The sequence below is a fragment of the Crotalus tigris genome, unplaced genomic scaffold (genome assembly GCF_016545835.1).
Source record: "Crotalus tigris isolate CLP2741 ecotype Arizona unplaced genomic scaffold, ASM1654583v1 scf7180000020588.15403103151:6194809, whole genome shotgun sequence".
NCBI lineage: Eukaryota > Metazoa > Chordata > Lepidosauria > Squamata > Viperidae > Crotalus > Crotalus tigris.
The window spans coordinates 94,687-122,210 of NW_024098092.1; the positions used below are offsets into that span (position 1 = coordinate 94,687).

The 27,524-nt window shown below is 44.0% G+C and overlaps 1 protein-coding gene across 2 annotated transcripts; it reads right to left on the minus strand.

Moving 5' to 3' along the window:
* Positions 1-2,501: 2,501 nt before the first annotated feature.
* Positions 2,502-27,524, minus strand: LOC120319228 (protein-arginine deiminase type-1-like). Of its 2 annotated transcripts, XM_039367863.1 has the most exons (17): positions 27,467-27,524; positions 27,220-27,375; positions 23,054-23,231; positions 22,091-22,163; positions 21,775-21,836; positions 21,210-21,327; positions 20,095-20,220; positions 18,884-19,059; positions 18,171-18,274; positions 17,925-18,036; positions 10,898-11,005; positions 10,477-10,631; positions 9,779-9,923; positions 8,029-8,122; positions 7,621-7,712; positions 4,296-4,526; positions 2,502-3,366 (listed from the first exon to the last, which is right to left on the minus strand). In XM_039367863.1, exons 2-17 carry the CDS (start codon positions 27,309-27,311, stop codon positions 3,136-3,138), a joined length of 2,097 nt encoding a protein of 698 aa, XP_039223797.1. In that variant the 5' UTR covers positions 27,312-27,375; positions 27,467-27,524; the 3' UTR covers positions 2,502-3,135. The 2 variants fall into 2 exon arrangements, with proteins under 2 accessions (XP_039223797.1, XP_039223796.1); XM_039367862.1 differs by having other exon boundaries at positions 27,220-27,490.

The following is a 27,524-nucleotide window of genomic DNA, read 5'->3' on the forward strand; positions in this document are numbered from 1 at the left end:
TCATCCCATCAACAGGGATGCAGACTCTTCTGCTAGAACAGAAATGGCCAAGAAACAGCATGTGGAAATGTTAAGACTTTGAGGTTTTTTTTATTTTACTTGTTCTTCTGCTGGAAGTTTCAAGCCATAATACAAGTCAAACTGTAAACCCCAAAGGAGAACATTGAAGGAAGCCTGCCATTACAAGATCTCTCTTTCTAGAGAATGTCTTACTGCTTACTTGGCAGCCCCTGAGCATCCCAAAGGTGTTTTTTCTTTGAAGACGTTTCGCTTCTCATCTAAGAAGCTTCTTCAGCTCTGACTGGATGGTGGGGAACGGAAGGATTTATCCTCCTTGCAGACCGCTGGTCATTTGCGTCCTTTGAGAGAGTCGTTGAGGCCACTTGGAGGTTTATCTGTGTCAACTTGAGGAAATCCTTCTGTTACCCACCATCCAGTCAGAGCTGAAGAAGCTTCTTGGATGAGAAGCGAAACGTCTTCAAAGAAAAGCAAGGAAGTCCACTTGCCTCCTGGAAAAAGCACCTTTGGGACAACCATGATCTGGATGACTAAGAATCTCCATAGACCTTCATCCCCTGAGCAGTTTTACTGAGATATTTTTGAGTTGGATTTAAACTCTGAAGAACATTTGCTGATATTCTAGTGCTCCCCACATTGGTCAACTCTCCAATAGCAAGATCATCAGAAGAAGCTAGTCAAAGTGGTTGGATGGAGGTGGTTGAAGTCAACAAGAGAAAGGTCAATGTTAAGGACCCATCAAAAAGGTCGTCTTGTACCTTAGGGAGCCAAAAGTCCAAACTTCTTTGGAGAGTGTCCATAATTTCCATGTAGGTGTAATAATAGCACCTAACTCTGATTTTTTTTGAATTCTTGCTAAGTTCATGTGGTCCTCAGGACCACAACTGAGCCCAAACTTTCTGCCGTGAAGTGAGACATTTGTTAAGTGAGTTTTTGCCCTGTTTTACGACTTTTCCCGCCAACGCTAGTTAAGTGAATCCATGCAGTTGATAAGCTAGTGACCCGGTTGTTAAGTGAATACGACTTCCCCATTCTGACTTTGCTTGTCAAATGGTCGGAAAAGGGGATCAGGTGACCCTGGAACACTGTGACCATCATAAATACGAGTCAATTGCCAATCATCTGAATTTTGATCCCGTGATTATTTGGATACTGCAAAAGTCGCAACTGAAAAAATGGTCATGTCACTTTTTTTTAGTGCCATGGTAACTGAACAGTCACTAAATGAATTGTTGTAAGTCAAGGACTAGTTGTATTATTCATAGTCTACCTTTGTGACCATATTAACAGTAGCATTGATTTAAAAAAAACGGAACAGAATGCCTAACTGTTGTTCACAATTTATTCAAGCAATTTGAAAGATCAGTGAGAGAAGCCTCTGCAAAAAAGATTTAAAAATATAAAATAATTCAGCGGCACGCATTCCATTTAAAAATAAAACAGCCAAAGAAACATGGACTTCACAATTATTGCACCCTCGGAATGCCTCTTTGCGAATCCAGTGTTTGAAATGATAGAGAGAAATCAACATAAAACTAAAATGTGGATTAATTACTCAATATTCCTATTTTGATTTGTATACTTGGAAAGGGCTGCCAGCCTTCATCACGCATTTGGGGCCAGCCGCTAAGGAGTTTTATGTCGAAAATTATTTTTCTTCAACTCCGTCATCCCAGGTTCACAAGACCTTGGACCAGCTAGTTTTTTGGGGGGAAAATGTTCTTCATCTGTTGGAGTGTGTTTTGGTGATTTCTTGATATGTGACTATCTGACTTGGCTTATCTAGGCAGTGGTGACTAAACATGAGCTGATGAGTTTTGGTGATATGACAGAAGGACTTGGGGTGACATGATAGCAGCATTCCAATATTTGAGAGGCTACCACAAAGATGAGGGGATCGATTTATTTTCCAAAGCACCAGAAGGCAAGACAAGAAACAATGGATGGAAAGAAAGAGAGAAACAACCTGGAATTAAGGAGAAACTTTCTGAAAGTGAGGACAATTAACCAGTGGAACTGCTTTGCCTTCAGAAGTCGTTTGCTTCATCACTCAAGGTTTTTAAGAAGAGATTCACTAGACAGTCACTTGGTATAGGACAGTGATGGCGAACCTTTTAGAGACCGAGTGCCCAAACTGCAACCCAAAACCCACTTATTTATCGCAAAGTGCCAGGGCCACATCGGCATTGTGGTGCCTTCATGGGGGGGGGGGCAGGGAGGCGCCTCTGAGTGTCGCCTCTGGCACGCAAAAACCGGGGGGGGGCACAAAAATGGGCCACCATGCTGCAAGGCGCAAAAACGGCCATGCCGTGGGGTGCAGATACAAGGCGCTGCACCACGCAAGAATGGGGCAGGGCTAGTAAGTACCATGCAGGCACTAGCCCCGCCCCATTTGCAGCACATGCATGCTCGCGGCCCGGTGCACGCATGCATGCATGTAAAATGCTTCCCCCTCCCTTTTCTTCCAGTCCACCAATCAATGGTTGGTGACCTCTGCTCTATCACCTCTGCTCAAGCTTGCTAGTCGGCCGCTTCGCCTCCTTTGTGGTGGACGGGGCTCCTGCTCTGGGTGGCGGTGGTGGCCTGATGGACCCGCTGCTGGCGGCGGTGGTGCGTGTGCCAACAGAGAGGGCTCTGAGTGCTGCCTCTGGCACGCGTGCCATAGGTTCGCCACCACTGGTATAGAATCTCTTGCTTGAGCCAGGGGCTGGACTAAAAGACCTCCGAGATCCTTTCCATCTTTCTTCTGATTCTGTAATAGCATTCTTTGAAGGACCATGGACCTACTAGGGTTATGAAATGACTTATTGGACCTCTATAACTAGTTTTAGAATTACTGTGCATGAGTAAAGAGAAGGATTAGAGCAGCTTGCCTCGACTTGGCTGCCCTCTTGTTCTTTGGGGTGATTTTGGCAGACATTCAGAGCTGAGAAGAGCCTGCTTAGATAAGTGGAGAAAGTCAACCGCAAGAGAAGCTTGCAAGCACCTTCATCTAAAAGGAGGATCAGTAGGATTTCTTGGAAAGTTGCTGGATTGCCTGTGGAATTGCGGGAGAAGACACGCTAGGCCTGTGCCGTCGTCTTCGTTGAGTGGGAAACAGAAGCCGTGGTGAGGCCCTCAAGGCTTCATGTCCCACCACTTGAAGGAGAAGGGCTTCCGACGGACATTTGTGGCACAATGAATATCGCCAAAGCTGATGTAGTAAGAGAAGTCATCGATGAAATTGCAAGACAATCCTAACGGCTCCAGAAGACGCCGGACCTCTTTCTCCAAGCAGCATTGGCCGCTGATGATAGGCCCAAATGGCTTTGGGATGCCCAGGTGTTTCTCCAGGACAATCATATTCACCTGCAGAAGGGAGATAACCATTGGTCTAAGGCAGGGGTAGGCAACTTTGGCTCTTTTATGACTCGTGGACTTCAACTCCCAGATTTCCTGAGCCAGCATGGGGGATCTATGGCCCCCTCATGACTCGTGGACTTCAACTCCCAGAATTCTTGAGCCAGCATGGGGGAACTATGGCCCCCTCATGACTCGTGGACTTCAACTCCCAGAATTCCTGAGCCAGCATGAGGGAAACTTTGGCCCCCTCATGACTCGTAGACTTCAACTCCCAGAATTCCTGAGCCAGCCTGGCTCAGCTTGGAAACCTCCCTTTCCCCTCAGCATGGCTGGCTCAGGAATTCTGGGAGTTAAATTCCATGAGTCATAAAAGCCAAGGTTGCCTACCCCTAGTTTAATGTTAGATTGTAATCAGTTTCATGATTTTGTACCCTAGTGAAATTCAACGGTAAGAAGACCAATAGGTTTTAACACTCTACTTCTCCAGCTGCTTTTAAACTCAAGGAGGATAAGCTCTTTACTAGGGACGACTAAGCCTTAATTTAGACCCATCACATTAGAGCTGTTCAGAAAGATTCTATAGAAGGGAACGCAAGGCACAGTATTGGATTCACCCAGTACTTTGAGCCAGACAAGCCTCTGAGAGTTTCTGGTGATGGCGTGAACCCAACCAGCACATCAAAAGCGCTTTCTGTGTTTCCTGTGGTTCCACACACCCCATGCCTTGGGAAGAGTGGGCAACTACAAGGTCATGTCTGGCTCCCGGTGAGATACCCACTGCTTCTCCACAGGACAACAATAGAAATTGAATTAAGCTGAACCCTTGACTGGGAGGACCTGCTGAGTCACTTCTTGGCCGGTTCTTCTCAAAACACACGAAGCGGTACACAAGTCTTAAGAGCTATTGTTGTTGTTATTCGGGGCTGGAGTCTTACCATGTCTGGGAAATAAGCCAAAGCGGAAACCTTGATGCTTTTAGAAATAGGAGGACGAGGATACTCAAAAGGATAAGAAGGCGGAGATTGAGGATACTCAGGAAAAGCAGGAGAAGGCAGAAGCTGACGATAATCAAGGTAGGGGTGAAAAAGCTGAGGGATCTCAATAATGTCTTCCTTTGTCAGCTCCAGTTCCTCCTGGAGGATTTTCCTGTTCCAATCAATGCACTCCTGACGGGGGAAAAAAGAGATGCTTTAGTGAGGAGAGAAAAAGGAGCAGGATGAGGCCATACTTAATATTTCAGTGCCCACAAAGTGAGCACAATGAAACCATGACTTCCAACACAGGCAATCCTTGGCTTAACGGCCACAACTGAGCCCAAAATTCACAGCAGTGGCCAAAATTGTGGAAATCTTTTGGGAAAAGTGTACCGTAGAAATGCCACCTTTGGTTAAAAGTTTTCACCCGTTTTTTTTTCTCATTTCTTTATCACTGCAGCCTTGTTCACTTAATAACACTATTGTCGACGCTGCAAATATTGTATATTCTGGCTTTTGACAATATGCAGAATTGTCTGGTATTTATGGGGTTAATACAGAGCAGAAAGGGGGTTGGGGGTAAAGCCCGGGAAAGAGAGAGGAAGGAAACCTTTGACCTTCACACTAATTGGATAATGTGAGATATGAGGGCTAATTTAGGGAGGGAACATGCTGATAATTTAACTGCTCAGAGGAAGAGAACTTAGATCCTAGCATCCCTCCGCCTGTGCCGACATTTTGATTCAATAAAAGACTTTTAGGAAAATAATGCCTGGAAGTTCTTTGAAGTGTTTCATTAGCCGGAACTATAACAACTATTTTACATCGCTTTCTGGGTGACCAGTCAACTCTTTGCACCATCACTTTAATTTTATGATGTTTTACAAGCTCACTAAATGAAAAGTACACAAAAAAACCCCCAGCCAACTTGATAGCCATCACATAACACCCTGACAAATGTCCTCTCAGCTTCAATACGTGACATCGATAACTGAATCCCACTGTGATCTGATTGGCTCATGGCCAAAACAAGATGACACCCGATTGGCTCTCCAAACACTCATGCTCATTGGCTAACCATCGGATGAAAGAAAGCTACCTGAGATCAACTTAAGCAAGTTGTGCTTCCTTTTTCTGGTTCTTGGGCTATAACTTTTCATAGAACACAGTACAGATAGTCGAACAAACTTCGTTGCATTACATGTCTTGATTAAATTATCTTCCCATTGATACATAATTTTATGGTACTGCTCCCCCAAAAAGTGGTGTTATTAGCCATCAAACGTCAAAAGGTTTCCACAATTTTGGCCACTACTGTATGTGGCTTAAGTGAGAAATTCGTTAAGTGAATTTTTGCCCCGTTGCACAATTTTTCTTGCCACGTTTGTGAATCACCGCAGTTGTTAAATGAGTAACGTTGTTAAGTGAATCTGGCTTCCCCCACTGACTTTACATGTCAGAAGGTCACAAAAGGGAGTCACAGTACCCTGGCACACTGCCACCGTCATAAATGTGAAGTCAGTTGCCAAACATTTGAATGTAAATGTCGTGACCATGCAGGATGCTGCAACGGTGTGAAAAATGATCCCAAGTCTCTTTTTTTCAGTGACGTTGTAACTTTGGACGGTTACTAAGTGAATTGTAAGTCGAAGACTCTGAAAATTTTAGAATTTGATTAGAAAGGTGAGTCCATCTTGTATATCCCTTGCTTAAGTGTTTTACTGACTAGGTAAGGCCCTCAGGGATTCAGTTTTTAAGGTACCGTACTTTCCAGTGTATAAGACGACTTTTGAAAGCGCGGAAATCGGCACCGAAGTTGGGGGTCGTCTTATATGCCGAATCGTCTTATACGCCGGAAATTACGGTAGTTTACGGCGTATAAGACGACTTTCTAGGCATGCAACTCGGCGCCAAAGACAGGTCATCTTATACACCGGGTCGCCTTATACGGCGGAATATACGGTATGTGTTTTGTCAACTTGCCATCTTCAGATGTGTTTGGGATATGCCTGACTCAACCGAAGGGTTGAACGCAACAAAGTTGCGTTCATAAACGCCACAGCCATTTTTTTTTTCTCTTGTACATCTTCAGTCTCTTCACAAGAAGATCCACAGCCTTTCCTTTCTTGCTAGGCCAGGGTCAAAATCTTAAGATTAACTTTGCATAGATTATTCTTCAGGCCATTTTTCTCTGCCTAAGTCCTCAAGGATTCAAAACCACGAGAAAACGTGTGCTACAATTGAGTCTTGAGTCTTCTCTATTGCAACTAGGCTACCTGTAGACCCGGGGAGTCTCCCTTCCCTTCTACTCTACTTGAAGATGGTGTACAACATGGTTACAACAGGTTCAAAGGAGAGGGACAAAGATAATGCTAGGAGTTGAGAACAGGCTGAAGGAACTTGGGATGTTCAACCGGAAGAAAAGATGGAGGTGAGAAGACATTGAACCTCAGGGAGAGATGGAGAGAAGATAAAATGAAGAGGCTTAGATGAAAAGCCAAACATTCTCTGGAGTAAAAACCAAAGTCCAGTTGCTTTTTAGAAAAGCAACTGCGAATTGGATGATTGAGGATCTCTGTAGAGAAGATGATCTAGAGCAGTGGTTCTCAACCTTTTTAATAGGACTACTCAACGGGTTGTAAGTCGAGGACTACTCAACTGGTGCCGCACCATTTGCAGAAGGGGACTTTTGGCGGGCTCAGCAGGGCAGAGACAGCCTGGACAATTCCTATTGGCTTTTGAAAGCCAATAGAATTAGACTCTATTCAAGAGAATCAATTCTATTGGCTTTCAAAAGCCAATAGAATAAAAGGGAGTAACACAGCTAAGGAAAAGGGGAAAAAAATGGCGGAGTGCCTTGTTTGGTGACCCCCGTGAAATGGTCGTTCGACCCCAAATGGGGTCCCGACCCACAGGTGGAGAACCACTGCTCTAGAGTTACTTTCCATGTCCAGAACATGAAAACTGGGACAAGAAATAATAACGCAAGGTGCAGTTTCTTAAATTTGAGATTAAATGTAAAGGGATTTTTCCCAATGTAAACTCTGGAACAGAGCTTAGGAAAGGCTGTGGATTCTCCGTTTCTGGTGTTTTTTGTTTTTAAGAAGGAGCTAGACAGCTGAATGGCTGGATTGACAAGATAAGACTGGACTAGTTAACCATCCATCACATTTCTGTCCTCTCTTGTTAGCATCTGAACAGAACAATGGATAATCCCTTGGTCCTCTCTGTTGGGTTTGGATCACTCGGTCTCCAGATTTAATAGCGGAATAGAAGAGATCCTTACTTGGCAATAATTATTCCACTGCTTTAAGTATTTGTCACCGACGATATCTGATATGGAACGGGCCTGCCGATCGCCTTTCTGGAAATCAATTCCTGTTTAAAAAAAAAAAAAAGGAAAATGAATTAGTTTTTGCTGTGCAGGTGTCTTTTGATCTCCTGTTAGAAGCCCAGGGTTATGGTAACTATTCTATAATAGAAAGCTGTTTATTGTAATAATTGAGATTGGGGATCCCTGGTTCAGGGCGCTTGCTTGTTCACAGTGGGGAGACAAACCATTTGGCATGGAGAAAACACAACCCCCTTTTAATGCAACCCAGCCCAAAAGTTGACGAAAAAGGGCCCTGGTGCCATCTGCCTTCCCAGCTATCATTCATTTCAGCTCTGCACCGGAAAGGACGAATCGCCCAACCTTGAGGCATTTTGACTTCTCCATGGCCTTCATTCTTCTTCTCTTCCAGCAGTTTGAAGCAGGCTCTGGGGCTGGCCAGCAGCAGGCGAAATCCCTGAACGAGGGATTAAGAAAGGGGAGGAAGGCAGAGAGGTGGAGAAAGGTTACAGGACAGAGAGGACTAGCAGCCTAAAATGAACATTTAGCAGCTTAGAAGAAGCTTCACGCAAGGCAAGACAGCCAGAAGCTGCTGACCGAGCACTTTTGATTGCCATAACAGGTTTTTCGTCCATCGCATACATGTGGAGAAGGATGGTAAGTTATTTCAGCCTTTTCTCATATCAAGGTTTTTAGGGAAGAGGTTTCATTCTGTGCTAGAGCCCTGCTCTTTAATCAATTCCAGTTCTTGGTCTCTGCAAGACCTAGAGATTAACAGCTGGATCAAAGATCCGCCTTGAAAAGCAGCCATCTGCTCAAACTTTAGGACTGATCCTTCTGGATAATCCCCTCCTCTGGGGGTTGGACTAGAAGACTTCCAAGGTCCCTTCCCACTGTCTGTTATTCCTCTGGTGGCAAAACAGGATTTCCATTGGAGTTGGAACTTCAGTGAGGCTCCCTAAAAGAGCTCAGAGTTGCAATATAACCAATGGGTCATCCCAATGGTACTTTTGCAAAAACCAACTGGACTTTGCTTTTCTTTAGAAGATGTTTCACTTCTCCAAGAAGCTTCTCTAGTTCTATCAACTGATCTCGGTTCTGTCTTCAGTTCTAAGAGCTGTCGTGGCCCAGTGGTTACAATGCAGTATTGCAGGCTAATTCTGCCGACTGCCAGCAGTTCGAGTCTCACTGGCTCAAGGTTGACTCAGACTTCCATCCTTCCGAGGTCAGTCAAATGAGGACCCAGATTGTTTGGGGGCAATATGGTAACTCTAAACCACTTAAAGAGGGCTGTAAAGCACTGTGAAGTGGTATATAAGTCTAAGCTCTATTGCTATTGCTATGAGAAGCCAAACCCCAGTTGCCTTTTGAAAAAACACATTTGGGACAACCATAAACCTGGATGATAGAACATCCATATACCAATGGGCTGACTTCTACACCTAATAGACCTCCAGGCTCTTAAGAATGGCCAGTTGAAATATTTTGGTAGGCCAGTTTCTTTGAGGGGATGAGCGGGACTAGGGCTTCCCTTAATTGAAATGTCTCTGGGTGTTGAACACTGTAAATACAACCGTATTTCACCATAGAACAGTGGTTCTCAAGCTTTTTAATGCCGCGACCCCCAACCAGTCGTAAGTTGAGGACTACTCAACTGGTGCAGCATCGTTTGCAGAATGGGACTTTTGGCGGGCTCAGCAGGGCAGAGACAGCCTGGACAATACCTATTGGCTTTGGAAAGCCAATAGAATTAGACTCTATTCAAGAGAGTCTCTTCTATTGGCTTTCCAAAGCCAATAGAATAAAAGGGAGTAGCACAGCTAAGGAAAAGGGGGAGAAATGGCAGACTGCGTTGTTTGGCGACCCCTGTGAAATGGTCATTCAACCCCAAATGGGGTCCCAAGCCACAGGTTGAGAACCACTGCCGTAGAGTCTGGTGGAACAGTTTATAGAAGTCTTAGAAGCTGCACCAATGGGTGGAAATGCAGAACATCAAAGAAACTCTGCCTGCAGCTGTTGATCTGCCTCCAAAGCGGCTTTGACACGGTCACTTATTGTGTAAATTGGTCACTGAAAGCTCTTTCAAGTTTGAAAGAAGGATTGGGGCCCATACCTTCCGGTCTAGGGCAGGCACGAAGCTCAGGAATTCATCTACGTGTCCCACGGCGAGCCAGTCCGTGTAGAGTTCAATGGGAGATTGTACAACTTGACTGTGAAGGAAGTCCAGGACCAGTTTGGACATAGACTTATGAATGTGCCTAAAAGAAAAAAGTGGGATCTGAATTCCCATGGTGTGTTAAACCATGATTTGTTAGTGATTGGTTCACATCACCTTAAGCCATACAGTACGCGTTACAAGATAAGCCACGGTGATTAATGTCTTTTATATTGAGTTGACTCAAAACGTCACCAGTCAGATGGAATTTGGGCATCGGGGCTGTCTTTGATTAAAGTTTGCATCCAAGCAAGAGACTCTTTCCTTTTTATTCAATCCCTCTTCATCCAATTTACAACCTTTGAAAAATACAACATTTTTAAAATCTCCGTGACTTTGTTAAAATCTTTTTGGTTTTTTGGGGAAACTTTTTCCCCCCAAGTCTGTTCCTGGGGAGAGTCTTGTTAGGGGAACGATCGAATTTGCTATGCATGTTCCAGCCGACGTTCGCGCTGAAGGTTGAACATCATTAACTAGGGACAAAGTTCTCCAGAACTTCCATATGGGAAGAATAACCCAAGGGACTCTTCTGAATTTAAACCACAGATACATGGGAATGTTCTCGTGGAGATTCCAGCACTTCTGTTATCACTTACCTAGGCGAAAGGCTCCCGATTAGGATGCGCCCAAGAGGATATGCCTTGCCTTTGACGTTCACCGGAGGGCTGACTTCAAGATTCCCAAATCCATCCAGGCTGGAAGAAGACGCCTCGGAGGATAGCTCCCGTTTTACATAGCCAAAATCTGGACCCTTGGAGGGGGGGAACCAACAGTTGCGTCAAATCAAGCAGACCTTAGTCAATCCTCTTTTTATCCATGCCCTATTGGAGGGATTGAGATAAATGCCTATACAACTTGATCTAGTCCTCCTGACTTATCCATCTCACCTTTAATGAAGGGAACAGATGGGAGACAATTAACGATTTTTATTGTCTTGCAAGTAAAAGTGGAGAATGAAATGCAGAGCTGTGATTTTTCAACAGCCAAGATTAAATGGGGGGGGGAGACACCACTTACCAAAACCTTCTTAAAGGGGAAGATATTCAGCTCTCTGTTCCTTGGCGAGTCAAAGACAACTGGAAATGTTTTATGGGGAGCTTGGGTGTACCCAAACTCCATCTCATCCTAAGTTGACAGAAGAGGTTGAAATAAAATTAAAAGTGTCATCTCTTTATGGTGGGCAATGGATCACAAAAACTTTGATCTCATTCTCTTGAAACAGAAGGCAAAGCAACTAGGGCTCTTTGATGACTCGTGGATTTCAACTCCCAGAATTCCTCAGCCAGCCTCCATTTTGTTTGTTAGATTTAAGACAGGGGTCTTCAAACATGGTGTTGTGATTCCGGCTAATGAAACATTCCAAAGAACTTCCAGGCATTTATTTTCCTAAAAGTCTTTTATTGTTACAAAATGTCGGCACAGGCACAACGGAGGGATGCTAGGATCTAAGTTCTCTTCCTCTGAGCAGTTAAATTATCAGCATGTTCCCTCCCTAAATTAGCTGTCATATCTCACATGATCCAATTAGTATGAAAGTCAAATGTTCTCTTCCTCTTTCTTTCCTGGGCTTTACCCCCAACACCCCTTCTGCTCTGTATTAACCCCATAATTACCAGACAATTCTACATATTGTCAAAAGCAAGAATATACAATATTTGCAGCATTGACACATGGCTCTTTTATGACTTGTGGACTTCAACTCCCAGAATTCTTCAGCCAGCCTCCATTTTGTTTGTTAGATTTAAGACAGGGGTCTTCAAACTTGGCTCTTTTATGACTGGTGGACTTCAACTCCCAGAATTCCTGAGCCAGCCATGCTGAGGGGAAAGGGAGAGGTTTCCAAGCTGAGCCAGGCTGGCTCAGGAATTCTGGGAGTTGAAGTCCACGAGTCATAAAAGAGCCAAAGTTGCCTACCTGTCAGAATCCAATTATATTTCATCTTTAATTATCAAACATAGAAACTCCCAATTCTGCCTTCTCTGGATTCTGCCATAAGAGGGAAAAAAGGGGGAGAGCAAAGGGGCTTTATGGCCCTCACTTCCTTCAGCACACTTCAAAGGACTGAATGTGTGTTTATTGTGGCCTCTAAGCTTTAACATATCAAAGAAGAGTAATTGCCTTTCATGTAGTTATCTGAAGTCTCCATCCAGACGGAAGAAGAAAGGGGATGGAATTGTGATACTTGAAACTATCACTGGAAGGGGGGTTGATTGGGTGGGACTACTGGGGAACCCCTTAAAACCTTGAATGGGAGAGCTTGAACCCCAAGTCCTGTCTAGCATGCCTGCAACCATTTTCTCTTAATAAAGGATTCCTGTTGGAAGAGCTATTCCAAGAGTTCTGTCTTCTTAAGATGCAAAGTGGGGTGGGTCCTTACATTAGACAGGACTTGCAAAATTAATCCACCTGGAAGGTAGACCCTTGCCGGGGGATTTTGCAAAAATTTACCATGTCAGACAACGAAGCAAGAGAGGGAGAAAACTCCCTGGAAAGAGAGCCGCTGACCCAGTTGGAACCTTGCCAGATGTTGGGATCCGAGAGGCCAGATTTCTCAGAAGAAGAAGTGGTGGAGACACAGGACCACAAGCCTAGCTGGTCGATGGGCGTTGGAAAGAAAAGCGAGTGGGGAAAGGAATCAAGAAAAGTGACCCTGAGACGGGGGACCAAGCAACCAGAATGGAAGCAGGAGATGGAGAAATCCCTGCACGCAAGTGAAGAGGGAGGAAGCTGTATGCCGTACTCAGACTGGATCCTAGAGAGAGCTATTGACCTGATGAAGAGAACTCTCAGCTCCCTAGGAGAGGAGATTCCTGAGCCCTACGCCCGCCCCAGTTCCTGGAGCCACAAAGGGAGAGACACCGAGGGGGACGTGGAACCTGCAACCCCAGGGACATTTACTGATCCAGGAGCTCCCACCCCCTACCGGACCACAGATGGAAATCTGGACGGAAGACACTACCACCCACAATGGAGGCACCGATCCATTCCAAGACGTCCACCGTTGGAGGTGAAATTCAAAGGGGAGCCAACACGCTTGGGGTTTTTCCTAACCCAAGTCCTCAGCTACATGGAGGAATATGGGCAGGACATCCCCAGCGACAAAGCCCGCATCCGGATCGTGCAATCTGCCCTGGATGGACCAGCTGCAGATTGGGTGGTGAACCTGCATGACTCCAATGCCCCAGAACTCAGTAACTTCAACCGTTTCATGTCCTCGTTGAGAAGACGATTTGAAGACCCCCTGGCTGATCGCAAAGCCCGTGAAAGAATAACAACGATGAGGCAGGGCAAACGCCCAGTGGCTGAGTATACACAAGAATTCCGAGCCATTGCCAGCAAACTGAATTGGCCAGAAGACATCCTCCTTGGCCGTTTCAAAGACGGACTAAACTATGATCTATATGATGCTTGCCTGCCCCGAGGAGACCCACATCGACTTGAGGAATGGTACGTCTTGGCAGAGGAAGCAGAGATCGACATATTGAAGAGGCATCGCCGAGGAAAACAATGGAGCCGCCCCCCGCCTGAGCTGACACACCAACCGGTGAAATCATCGGATACAGCCAAGAAGCAGATGGGGTGTTTCAAGTGCGGAAGAGAAGGGCATCGAGCTGTAGAATGCCGCTCAAAGGCCCCCCAGCACAACCCAGACAGATCCCCAATCAACAAACCCAGAGGGTATTCAGCTAAGCCAAAAGAAACAGCCATGAAAATGATGGAAATTGCAGAAAACCCCACCTCTGCTCACCAAGGGGAAAGAACTCCAGCCTACACCACAGGGACGGTGGATGCCTCAGATGACAGCTCGGAAGGCGAACCCCTGGTAAGTGGACGCATCACACCCATCTTCAAAACAGTGACTATATTAATCCCCCCCATGCCCGAAGCTGTGAAGGTGAAAGCCTTAATAGACTCTGGCTGCACCCGCTGCCTCATTAGCCCAACACTAGTGGGGAATCTGGGCATCCCATCCAGGAGACTGGAACAACCAATCTCATTTGGCCAGCTAGATGGATCCATAGCAGGGGGGGTGCCAGCTACCCTAGCCACTCTGCCAATACATCTCTCCCTGGGCAACCATGAAGAGGACTTAACGTTTGTGGTGACCCCAGGTATGGAATGCCCAATGATTCTAGGGATGGAATGGTTGAAAAAATGGAACCCCTGGGTAAATTGGAGGACGACAGAAATCAAATTCCCGAAGGGGGACCCTATGGACTTAAAACCCCAAGGGAGGCTACCAGAATCAAGAATAGAAAAAGCATCCATAGGAGAGGAAAAAAGATTAACAGAAATACCAGAGGAATATAGGGACCTTGCTGAAGTCTTCAGTGAGGAGAGGGCGAATGAGCTTCCCCCCCACCGACCCACAGACTGTACCATTGAATTCAAGCCTGGGGCAAAACTCCCGAAACCCAGATTATACTCCATGAGCCCAAAGGAGAAGGAGGAAATGGAAAGATTTATAAAAAAAAACCTGGAGAGAGGTTTCATTGAACCAGCTAAGCCTAAAGTGGCTGCCCCGGTCCTTTTTAGAGAGAAGAAGGATGGCTCTTTACGTTTATGCGTGGATTATAGGGCCCTGAACACAATCAGTGAAAGCAACCTATACCCGCTGCCCCTCATGAAAGACATGCTGTCACACCTATCGAAAGGGAAAATTTTTTCTAAACTAGACTTAAGGGAAGCTTACTATCGAGTGAGAATCAAGGAAGGGGACGAATGGAAGACTGCATTTAACTGCCCCATGGGGTGCTATCAATTCAAAGTCTTGCCATTTGGATTACAAGGGGGCCCTGCAGTCTTTATGCAATTAATCAATGACGTTCTAAGGGAGCACCTGTTTAAGGGGGTCCTTGTTTACTTGGACGACATTCTTATCTTTACTGAAACAAAAGAGGAACACGTCAACCTTGTCAGAGCGGTTTTAAAGAAGCTGCGAGCCGCCCACCTATATGCCAAACTCTCAAAATGCGAATTCCACCAGGAAAGGATAGACTACCTAGGTTATCGCATATCCCCCAGGGCATTGAAATGGACCCAGAGAAGGTCAGAGCAGTATTAGATTGGGCACCACCCCGCACAAGAAAGCAACTACAAAGTTTCCTGGGCTTTGCAAACTTTTACCGCCAATTCATCCCCTCATTTGCCCAGATAGCCTTGCCCCTCACTAACTTACTAAAAACGAAGGGAACATCCTCAGTAAAACCTAGCCAGCCACTAACATGGACAATGGAGTGCCAAGCAGCGTTTGAGAGACTAAAGAGACTTTTTTCTGCCGAACCAGTACTAAGGCACCCAGACATGGACAACCCTTCATAATACAGGCAGATGCAAGTGATGTGGCAGTGGGGGCTGTGCTATTACAAGAAAATGATGATGCAGTATTGCAACCCTGTGCATATACATCTAAGAAACTCACGGAAACAGAACAGCGCTGGCCCGTATGGGAGAAGGAGGCTTATGGGATACGTTGGGCATTACTCACGTGGCGACAGTTCCTGGAAGGCAACAAAATCCCCTTCCAGGTATGGACTGATCACAAAAATTTAGAAGCCCTGAAAACTTCCAGGAAACTCAATCCCAAACAAGCCCGCTGGTCCCAGCATTTTCACCAATTCCAATTTAAGCTCAAACATTTACCAGGAAGAAAGAACTTCCTGGCAGATGCACTATCTCGCATGCCCCAATATAACAGCGCACGAACCACAGACTCTAGACCAATAATGGCAGAATCACAACTGGCAGCGCCAGTAACCACAAGAACCCAAGCCAAAATAAAACCACAACTGGACAGCCAAACTGGGATTGAATTCAGAAAAAGTTTGGAAACAGATGATTGGTTCCAGAAAAACAAACATGTGTGCACAATGAGAGACGGATTGCCTTGGGTAGGGGAAAAGTTATATATACCAACAACTCAAAGACTAACTTTCATGCAACTTTGCCATGACACAAAATCAGCAGGGCATTTTGGATTTGTAAAAACTTTACACTTAATTAAACGGCAATTTTGGTGGCCATCAATAAAAAAGGACATAGAAAGTTATGTTGCCAGCTGCCCAACCTGTGCATCAGCAAAGAGGTTGCAAGGGAAATCGCCAGGGCTGTTACAACCAGTGGCAAGTCCCTCAGCCCCCTGGAGGGAAATAGCCATGGATTTTATAGTGGAATTGCCTGAAAGCAATGGGAATACTGTTATCTGGACAGTCACGGACCTATTTTCCAAACAGGTGCACTTTATCCCTTGCCAAAAAATTCCCACTGCAAAGGCCTTAGCAAAACTTTTTATCCAGCACATTTACAGATTGCACGGGGCACCCCAACGCATCATCTCTGATAGGGGAGTGCAATTTACGTCTACATTTTGGAAGGAATTTTTATCCCTCTTAGGGACCACTCAGGGACTGACATCTAGCCATCACCCTCAGACAGATGGACAAGCGGAACGCTGCCAGTCGGTACTTGAGCAATATTTGAGATGTTTTTTAAATTTCCAACAGAGTGATTGGACGGACTTACTTCCTTTTGCAGAAGTTGCCTACAATAATGCAGTCCACTCCAGCACAGGCTACACTCCTTTTCAAATAGCCAACGGCCAAAGTTTCAACCCTATGCCAGAGTTAACCCCAAAAGAACCAACGATCCCTTCACTGAAAGAATGGATGGAAAACCTACAAAACACCTGGCCAATAGTCAGAAAATCACTAGATGAAGCTAGGCGGGCATACAAAGCACAAGCCGATAAAAAAAGGGTTGAGCCTACACCATTCATTATAGGAGAAATGGTGTACTTATCTACAAAATACCTAAAGTCCCTACAGCCCTGTAAAAAACTTGGACCAAAATATATAGGACCTTTTCCAATTAAAAGGATCATAAATCCAGTAACAGTAGAATTAGAATTACCCAAAAACCTCAGGCAAATACACCCAATTTTTCATTGCAGCTTGCTGAAAAGAGAGCATCAGTCACCTCTACGGCCAAAAATCCCCCCCCCACCACCTCCAATCATGGTGGAGGGGGAACAACACTTCGAAATAAAAGAGATCCTTGACTCTAGGAGATATCGTGGAACAACTCAGTACCTAGTTGCCTGGAAACACCTCCCTGCCTCACAAAATGAGTGGGTCCATAAACGTCACGTCAGAGCCCCGAAGCTATTGAAGAAGTTTCACACAGAGTATCCTAACAAGCCTAACTAAATTTTTTACTTGTGTTTTCTTTCAGGTGGATCTCTCTTATTGTTAAGAGGGGCCGGATGTCAGAATCCAATTATATTTCATCTTTAATTATCAAACATAGAAACTCCCAATTCTGCCTTCTCTGGATTCTGCCATAAGAGGGAGAAAAGGGGGAGAGCAAAGGGGCTTTATGGCCCTCACTTCCTTCAGCACACTTCAAAGGACTGAATGTGTGTTTATTGTGGCCTCTAAGCTTTAACATATCAAAGAAGAGTAATTGCCTTTCATGTAGTTATCTGAAGTCTCCATCCAGACGGAAGAAGAAAGGGGATGGAATTGTGATACTTGAAACTATCACTGGAAGGGGGGTTGATTGGGTGGGACTACTGGGGAACCCCTTAAAACCTTGAATGGGAGAGCTTGAACCCCAAGTCCTGTCTAGCATGCCTGCAACCATTTTCTCTTAATAAAGGATTCCTGTTGGAAGAGCTATTCCAAGAGTTCTGTCTTCTTAAGATGCAAAGTGGGGTGGGTCCTTACACTACCCCTGAAGTTCTTTACTAAAATTACTTTTAAAAAAAAAAAAAGTGTTGTAGATACAGCGGTTACTGCAACACAGAAAAATATGCACAACCGTGAATATGCATAAGAATTTGTATGGCTTTCAATTGAGCCTTTGATGTTACCACACCAATGGATGTGTGCTCCTAGGAAAGAGATCCCACTTAGCATTGATAAAAACGCTTCCAATTATTTCTGGAAATGTACAGGATAAGAACTACCCTAATTTCTTCTCCACTAGCATCGGGATATCATTTGGCAGGCCACCTGTCCAATATGGCCTATAGTTTGTAACCTACCTGGATCCATACGTCATTGCCATTATCCTCTTTCGTACAGACAATAAATTTGCATCCAGCTTCTGAGGCAAACTTCCTTATATGTTCCACAAAATCCGCATTTTCATCGACACTGTATATTCAGAGGAACAGGTGGAGATGTTAGAAAAAAAAAATAGAGGAGAGAGAAGGGCTTGGGTGTTCACCAAACGTGATGGTAGGTGTACAGAAAGCTTCATACATGTATGCTGGTCCATGACTCCTTACCTGCAGACATAAACAGAAACTGGCTGCAAGGTGTTTGGGGTCATAATCCATGGAGCAACCCGGAAAACCACAGTATCAGTGAAAATGGAAGGTTCTAGGACCCTCTGAAGCAAGAAAATACAGGAGAAAAGAACCAAGAAATACATTGGATTTCAGAAAGATGCATTTAAACATTTAAAAGTTACAAGATTTAGGACATAGGTCTTCAAACTTGGCCCTTTTAGGACTCGTGGACTTCAACTCCCAGAACTCCTCAGCCAGCGTGCCTGGCTGAGGAATTCTGGGAGTGGAAGTCCACGAGTCCTAAAAGGGCCAAGTTTGAAGACCCCCGATTTAGGAGTACGGAGCTAACCTTGAATTAAAAAACAGACCGGTATAACATTCTCTTTAGTCCAGGAAAAGGAAGAGGGATAAGAAAGAAGGTCAAGATAATGCCGCCTTGATCCTCTTTACTATCACAGGCTAAAGGAAATGGAAGACTTCAAGATTCTGTTACCACACTCTACAATAATAAAATAGAATTCTTGTAGTTTTCTGGAGTCTGTTTCCTGACCTGCCTTCTCCCTGAGTAGCCGATAAATGAAGAAGAAGTGAAGAAGGTCCTAGAAAGAGAACCTGGGATGAAGATTGAAAAAGCATTCCAGGTGCTTTCTCCATTTCCCTGTCAAAGTGGCTTCCCCCCCCCCTCATGTTCTCTTTGATGTTCTCCATACCTTCCCGGTCTCCAGGAGTGAAATGTGGAACGTGACAAGCCCTGGGAAGTCAATGTCTGGGAATTTCAGCCCTTCCACGTAGAAAATGCCCTCCACTTGACGAAGGTCCCATTTCACATGGTAGGATGTCTTTCTGGGTCCTAGAACATGTTCGTAAGGTCTCTGCGCCTTCTTGACTGTGAATCAAAACCCAGTCTGTTTTATTCGTTTCTTTTATTTCTTGGAAGCAAATATATATACCTTTATCCAGATCTATGCAGTTTTAAGCAATCTGAGTAGAAGAGAAGAGAGAATAGAAGAGAATAGAACAACAGAACAGAAGAATAGAATAGAATAGAATAGAATAGAATAGAATAGAATAGAATAGAATAGAATATGGAAAAAAATTAGAATAGAAATAGAATAGAATAGAATAGAGAGATGGAATGGATTGGAATAGAGAATAGAATAGAATAGAATAGAATATGGAAAGAATATGGAAAAAAATTAGAATAGAAATAGAATAGAATAGAGAGATGGAATGGATTGGAATAGAGAATAGAATAGAATAGAGAGAGATGGAATGGATTGGAATAGAATAGAATAGAATAGAATATGGAAAGGAATAGAATAGAATAGAATAGAATAGAGAGATGGAATGGAATGGATTGGAATAGAATAGAGAATAGAATAGAATATGGAAAGAGAATAGAATAGAGAGATGGAATAGAATAGAAAGAATAGAATAGAATATGGAAAGAAATAGAATAGAATATGGAAAGAATAGAATATAGAATAGAATATGGAAAGAATAGAATAGAATATGGAATAGAATAGAATAGAATAGGGCTGGAAGGGACTTTGGAGGTCTTCTAGTCCAACCCCCTGCTCATGCAGGAGAACCTTTACCATAATTAAACCCAAGCACATGAACTCTTTGAGATCCAAAGGAACTTGTGGTTGGCTATCATTGGTGACCAGAGAGCTGGTCAAACTTTTGATCTGTCATAACAAAATTAAGGACCTCCTTTTTGGTGCGGGACAAGGAAGATCGGTATCAGCTTGATCCTCTTGAAAATGCTTCCTTGTTTTCTCTAGGTGAGGAGCATAAAAAGGAAAACTAGACACCATGGTTGCTTATCTAAAATAAGCATTCTCTTTTTGGGTCTTCACTTCATCCACCTTCAGCTTCAGTCCTAAAGCCCAACGGCCTGCTGGCCTTCAACACTTACCTTGAGGGTAGAAGACCCCCACTTTGTCACAATCCGCTTCCGAGATGTGAAGAGTCAGCTGGTATTTTTCGAAAATTCCATTAGGCCCCCGAGCGGTCAGGATCATACGGGACATGTCCTCAAGGTCTAAAAGGAGAATCCATTCAACTCCAGTTGAGCCAGAAACTCTTTGACTTGTGACCTCACGCTTTTATTGACCATAATCTGGCCTTAGTTTGGTTGATGACCTCAACCATTCATAACCTATTCACAATTTCTTACGTGTCAGGTCGCGTGACCCTGGGGGTGTGGCAGGACCACTTATGATAACTTGGGGGTATTCTACGGGCCATAAAGCAATCTTTTTTTTATTAAAAATTTTATAAAATTATTACAATATAAACTCCCCCCACCCCTTCCCCCACTTCCCACAGCTGATTACAGGGTAAAACAAAATAATAAATATAATCTAACTGACATAAACCAATTATACTATCAATCAAAACCATAACACACTTTAACTCCTTTTCAAAACAAATATTAACCAATTAAGTCAAAAATAATAATATAATTAAAACTATTAATAATTACCTAAGATCTACTCAAAAGCAAGATAATACTTTTCAATTTCATATTTCTTCTGAATATAATCAATCCATCTTCTCCAAGCCATAATATGAGCCAAGGTGGCGCAGCAGTTAGAGTGCAGTACTGCAGGCCACTTTAGCTGACTATGTTCAGCAGGTCAGCGGTTCAAATCTCACCCGGCTCAAGGTTGACTCAGCCTTCTATCCTTCCGGGGTAGGTAAAATGAGGACCCAGATTGTTGGGGGCAATGTAAATATATATATATATATATATATATATATATATATATATATATATATATACACACATTGCTTACTGGTGTACACCGCTTAGAGAGTGCTTGCACTTAAAAGCGGTATGTATATAAGTCTCATAAATAAATAAATAAATAATATAGCCATCAAGCAATCTTGAGGACTAGCGGTACTTCACCACTGTGTACTTCCGTTGCAACACTGCTTTTACAGATTGTGCATGTTGAAGTCCACACCTCTTAAAAGTGTCTGAGGTGGAGGAAAACTCCCCTTACCATTAGTGCTGTTGCCTACCTTCCTTGGATGTCAAGACGTTGTCCTTGTTGTCTTCCTTTTCAGCTGTAGTGTTGTCTCGGTCACAATTCACCAAGAGAATGGCGCCTTTTCCACCCGGCCCCCACGTCCACTGATCCTGCAGGAACCCTGATGTCAGGATGGACATCAGCAAAAGTGGGGTCCCTCTTTGGCTCTGCCTTCCCCCCACCCCAGCCAGGATCTGTTCCTCCTCTCTGGGTATGAAAAATAACCACCTTCCTCTGCAGAAGATCCCAGAAGACCAATCCTGAGTCTCGGAAGCCCTTGTGAGAAGCAGCATCTGCTTCCCAGTTGATCCAGCTACCATTTCATTTATTATGTATTTGTTCATTACATTTATAGGATTGTAATTAGCCGAGTGAGTTCATTACAACACCTGCCTAACCAGGTGTGCCCCAGATGTGTTTGCAAATCCAGTCCTCCCCTGCCAGCAGGAGAAACAGCCCATAAAGCCATCAGCTCCCCAAACACTCTTTCGCATTATGTTACATATATTTTCCTCCCGGTCATTCTGCTTCAAAAAAAGAGAAAATCTTATTTCAACCTTTTGATTCCCTCTTCTGGTCACCGTTCCCGAACGGTTTATATCCGCATCCAAGAACATTTCTGCAGCGGGAAAACAAAGGTGGTTGTGTGTGTGTGTAAAACAAAGACACTTTTCATTATTCCCATTCAAAGCCTCTGCTTGCATCCCAGTCTCATTTTTCTGCGAGAAAAGTATATTTCAGGCCATTTGAGATAGGCATTTCCTTTTTTCCTGCTTGATCCAAGTCTGATCCGGGCAGGGTTTGCCTATCCAGATGTGCTGAGATAGAGTCCCCCCCCAATTCACCCATACCTCTCCACCCCTGCCAGCTTACCTATGCAGGTAATATGCAGAATTGCTTTGGCAATTGGGGCCTTGCCGTTCGCTTCATAGTACGAAACGCTGATCTGCAATTATACCATCAAACAATAAATTTAAGTCAAAGGATATTTTAAGGGGAACGGCACCCCTTAAAAACCTCCCTCTCTAACACACCTCTGTTATCAACTGGATACCGTATCAGGGTGCCTGTCCACAAAGGGACATTTAATTGGGAAATTTCTAATTTGCTTCGTGGTGGATAAATAGCAATAGCATTTAGACTTATATACCGCTTCACAGTGCTTTTACAGCCATCTCTAAGCGGTTTACAGAATCAGCCTGTTGCTCCCCCAACAATCTGGGTCCTCATTTTACCAACCTCAGAAGGATGGCAGGCTGAGTCAACTGGTGAGGATCAAACTTCTGACAGTTGGCAGAATTAGCCTGCAATGCTGCATTTTAACCACGGCTCTGATAAACCTTACCCTGCATTTTTTATCTCACTTGGGTTTTGAAACAATTGTCCCGTTGTATCTTGACAAGGCTCCTCTGAAGATGAGTTTGAGAACCCACCCAATGAATTCATTTTTTTGTCTCCCTAACTATAATTCTCCACTGGTTTCCGTTGCCAAGTTGAAGTCCCTTTTGATTTCCAATTAGTGCAATATCTGAGCTTCATAAACCAGGTTTATTGCGGATCTTATGATGATAAATAACAAAGTTGGAAGGGACCTTGGAGGTCTTCTAGTCCATCCTCTTAATGTAGACCCCATACTATTCCAGACAAATGGTTGTCCAGTCTCCTATTAAACGCCTCCAGTGTTGGAGCACCCACAGCTTCTGCAGGCAAGTCGTTCCGCTGGTTTATTTATTATGATTTTGTTCAGGAAATCGTTTTTAGGTGTAAATGGGGCCTACAAATCCCAGGACCTGTTGGAGATGAAACGCAATCTTTGGCCAACGTTTCTATCCTCACCTTTTTGTCATTGACTTCGGCGCTTCGAGCATCCATGGTGGCAGTGATCTTGACCTGCTTGTCCAGCGGCCATTTTGAGCCCTGGCAGATGACCTTCGGTTTTGGCAGGTGTTCAGCGTAGACCTTCAGGCCCTGGCTCACCTCGACCGCAAAGCAGGTCGCAGCCTTTGGAGCTTCTCTGAAAGACAGACGCCATTCGTTGAAAAACTCTTCCCATTTAAGACATAAAACAGATCAAGCTATGAAGCTTCTTCCCCGCTTCCCCTTATTGCCATCTGCCTCAAGAATAGTTAATAATAATAATAATAACACCACTGGCATTGACAAATTCGCTATTAGTCAATTGCAAAAGGCAGCCTTACTAGGAACTGCTTCCATCCTGCGACGATATCTGTAATACCATAAAACATCCACATCTGCCTATCCCAGGTCCTGGGTAAGGACTCGATAGGTAGACAAAAATGCCAAATCCAGTCTGAACATCTGGCTGACTGTGCGATGAACAATAATAATAAAGTTGGAAGGGATCTTGGAGGTCAACTAGTCCAACCCCTGCTCAAGCAGGAATTAAAGACTTCCAGTGTTGGAGCATTCACCGCTTCTGGAGGCAGGTTGTTCCACTGGTTAATTGTCCTCACTGTCAGGAAGTTTTTCCTTAGTTCCAGGTCACTTCTCTCCTTGAGTTTCCATCCGTTGCTTCTTGTCCTGTCCTCAGGCGCTTTGGAGAATAGCTTGACTCCCTCTTCTTTGGGGCAGCCCCTGAGATACTGGAAGGCTGCTATCATGTCCCCCCTGGTCCTTCTCTTTGTTAAATTAGACATACCCAATTCCAGCAATTCCAGCAACCGTCCCTTAGATGTTTTAGCCTCCAGTCCCTTAATCATCTTTGTTGCTCTTCTCTGTACTCTTTCTAGAATCTCAACATCTTTTTTACATCGTGATGACCAAAACTGGATGCAGTATTCCAAGTGTGGCCTTACCAAGGCATTGTAAAGTGGTATTAAGCCTTCACGTGATCTTCATACTGTCCCTCTGTTAATGCAGCCTAGCACTGTTGTTTCGTTGCCAAACCTCCACATAAATATGGGTGAGATCTGACTCCTAACGTCGAAGGTATTTTTTGACTGAAGGAATAATCCCTCTAAAATAGCATAGCAAATTCTGCTGTTGGCTAACTGCAGCCAGCCAAAAACTGGGAATCTACCCCCAGTGAATTTGGCAAGAGAAAACTGACTTCCAAAATGCTATTTTTGGCCACCCCTGGGACATTTAAGCACTGAAAACAGTGTGTGTTTCCAACTTAACTTTCTCATAACCTGGCTCAGGTAAATTCCACCAACAATCCCAATTAACAGTTATTTTAAACTGGGAATACTTGCTGATGTCCATGGAGATTTTCAGTCATCCAGGTCAGGTGTTCTTTCCAAAAGACACCTGGACTTTCTGGGTATCTTTTTGGAAAACGTTTTCGTTAAGAAGCTTCTTGGAAGAGAAACCAAACTTGTTCAAAGAAAACACCAAAAAAGTTCAATTGCCTTTTGGAAAAAGCACTTTTGAGACAATGTGAAGATGCTGTGATGGGGAAGCGTTGAGCATCGATGCAGGAAGACCAGAAGATCCCTGGATAATTGTGCACATATTTTATCTTTTGCATCGGAAACTGGTGAAAACACGGCCGTGTAGAAGCATCCACTGGGTGAGAAGGATTAACACACTCAGTCTGCATTTAGCTGCCCCTTTTTATTGTCCCTTTCCTACTTCGTCTGTCTTCTTTCTCCACGTTTAGTCCCCTTCTAATCCAAATTTAGTTCTACGGTTTAATGAAGCAGTTCACCAGGTTTTTCTGCTCGGGCCATGGTCAAAAAACAAAGGCAGAAAGAGGAACTATAAACCTGTTTTTCAAGAGGGCCTTTTAGAGTCTGCTGCCCCCCTATAAATCAATTGGGAATTTCTAATTTAATGAAGAGGAGGAGGGGGGACATGATAGCAGTTTTCCAATATCTCAGGGGCTGCCCCAAAGAAGAGGGAGTCAAGCTATTCTCCAAAGCCCCTGAAGGCAGGACAAGAAGCAACGGATGGAAACTAATCAAGGAGAGAAGCGACCTGGAACTAAGGAGAAACTTCCTGATAGTGAAAACAATTAGCCAGTGGAACAGCCTGCCTCCAGAAGCGGTGAATGCTACAACACTGGAAGTTTTTAAGAAGAGACTGGACAGCCATTTGTCTGAAATGGTATAGGGTTTCCTGCCTGAGCAGTGGGTTGGACTAGATGACTTCCAAGATCCCTTCCAACTATTACTACTACTACTACCACTACTACTACTTATTATTATTATGAATCATCGCACAGTCAGCCAGATGTTCAGACTGGATTTGGCATTTTGTCTACCTATCGAGTCCTTACCCAGGACCTGGGATAGGCAGATATGGATGTTTGATGATATTACAGATATCGTCGCAGGATGGAAGCAGTTCCTAGTAAGGCCGCCTTTTGCAATTGACTAATAGTGAATTTGTCAATGCCAATGATGGTATTCAAGTGGTGCTCCAGTTGTTTTGGGATTGCACCCAAGGCGCCTATGACTATTGGTACTACCCTTGCTTGCTTTTGCCACAGTCTTTCTATTTCTATTTGTAGGTCTTTGTATTTTGTTATCTTCTCCAGCTCTTTCTCTTCTATTATTATTATTATTATTATTATTATTATTATTATTATTATTATTATTATTATTATCATCATTATCATTATCATTATTATTTTAAGACCTTCACATTCCCAAGAGTTTTGTGAGTGTGGCATCTTGGAGCCCACTCAACAATTCCAAGAGTTTTTTAAGTATACGTGGGCTTGGCAAGGATTGTGCTGCGTTCACACCTGAGATGACAACAGATTGGCAGATCCTTCTCCATCTACCTGCACCCAGGTTTTCTCACACCCTCCTCTGATTCTGTTTTGCGGTTAGCGTTTCCACTCTCATGGACTGATCACAGCCAACGTTTATTCAGCGTATGTGCGCACACACACGTTCACCGCTGCTGCAACCACAAAAACCCCTTAATCTTGACAGTTGTTGCTTTAATAAATCATGATAATTACAGTAACCACAGATAGCAGCATTGGGTTTTTTTAATAGAAAGAGGAAGAACTTAAATATTCCTCCGTTTTGCTATGATTCCCATCCAAGTTTGAGATAAGTAAATGAATAACTAGGACAGTGGTTCTTGACCTCTGATCCATGGACCCTGGGAGGGGGGCACAATGTCGCAGGGGGTTTGCAAAAGCTTGAAGAAATATTATGATTTAAATCTTAAGTCTGGGGTCTGTGGCCATGATCCATGGCCACAAAAGGTATTTAAAGGGGGTCCATGCTGGAGAAAAAGTTCAGAACCTCTGACCTAGGATATTTTAGGACAAAGTCTGTGGCTTTTAACCTCCTCAGAGATCCAGGAAGAATCAGAATCTTTTGCAGAATAAGCCCTGCAAATCTAATTTCTGCTCTCGGAACAAAATCTTTTGGGCTAATAGGAAGGAAAACGTCGATGCTAAACTTCTATAAAGTTTTGTTTTGTTTTTTAAAGATGCTTTGAGTGGATGGCTTTTTGCCTTGTGTTTCAAAAGCAGGGAAAGAGTGCGTAGAGAGAACGAAGGACAGTGCTCCCGAAATGCGATAGGTTTTTCTTGCTAACAGGATGGATTTGCGTTGCCATCGGTTCTGAATGGAAGTTCAGCATGGCCCTTCCCTTGGTGAGATCAAGCAATTTCCCCCTGCTGCCTGTCAGCAGTTCAGGAACGCCTTGAGATAAGCAGAACAAATGACGGCACTGTCCATTACCTTTGCAGATTACCTGATCCGAGTCTTCCTTGCAAACAGCAGGGGGAACGTTCAGAAATCTGGGCATCGTTTTTTTTTGTTTTTTTTTTAGGTACCTCACTCAGTTCTAAAGATGCTTTTGGGCTATTTAGTGAGCCCCCTCTCCACCCACCCACCCCCCCGGCAACTAATAATTGTGAAATGAAAAGTCACACCCATATACCACCCAAAAAAAAAAAAAAGAATTTCTCCGCTAAATTTCAGCTGCAGACGAAACCGAAAGCATCTTTTTAAGTTCCACTTTTCTTCTGCAAATCAAAAAATGTTAAATAAGAGAAATGTCTGGATGCTTACCCATAGATGTCCAGGCAAAGTTCAGTGCCCAGAATGTGGACAGTGCTGATAATCTCCTTGGTGGAAAGCTTGACACACTTCTGTTCAGCCATTTTTGGTGGAATTTTTTTTTCTCCTGTCTTCCAGGGGGTTTTGCTGGCCTTGGAATAAACATCCCTGCATTGGAGGGAGAGATTTTAAAGGAGAAAGGGTGGGGTGAGTACCTGCTCAGCCTCTCCACCCTGCCATCTGATAGGCTGGTGCACACCCTAATCCCGCCTTCTGGGCTCAGATGGCTGATTTGGGAGCTAGCATCCCATGTCCTC

What these genes read in the sequence shown, in the direction of transcription:
- LOC120319228 (XM_039367863.1), bottom strand. Translation starts at nt 27,311, where the DNA reads ATGGCTGAACAGAAGTGTGTCAAGCTTTCCACCAAGGAGATTATCAGC. An exon ending in CTTTGCCTGGACATCTATGG is followed by an intron (nt 23,232 to 27,219) that starts GTAAGCATCCAG and finishes TCTGTCTTTCAG; the next exon opens with AGAAGCTCCAAAGGCTGCGA. An exon ending in TCCCCTTTAAGAAGGTTTTG is followed by an intron (nt 10,632 to 10,897) that starts GTAAGTGGTGTC and finishes CCCCCCTCCAAG; the next exon opens with GGTCCAGATTTTGGCTATGT.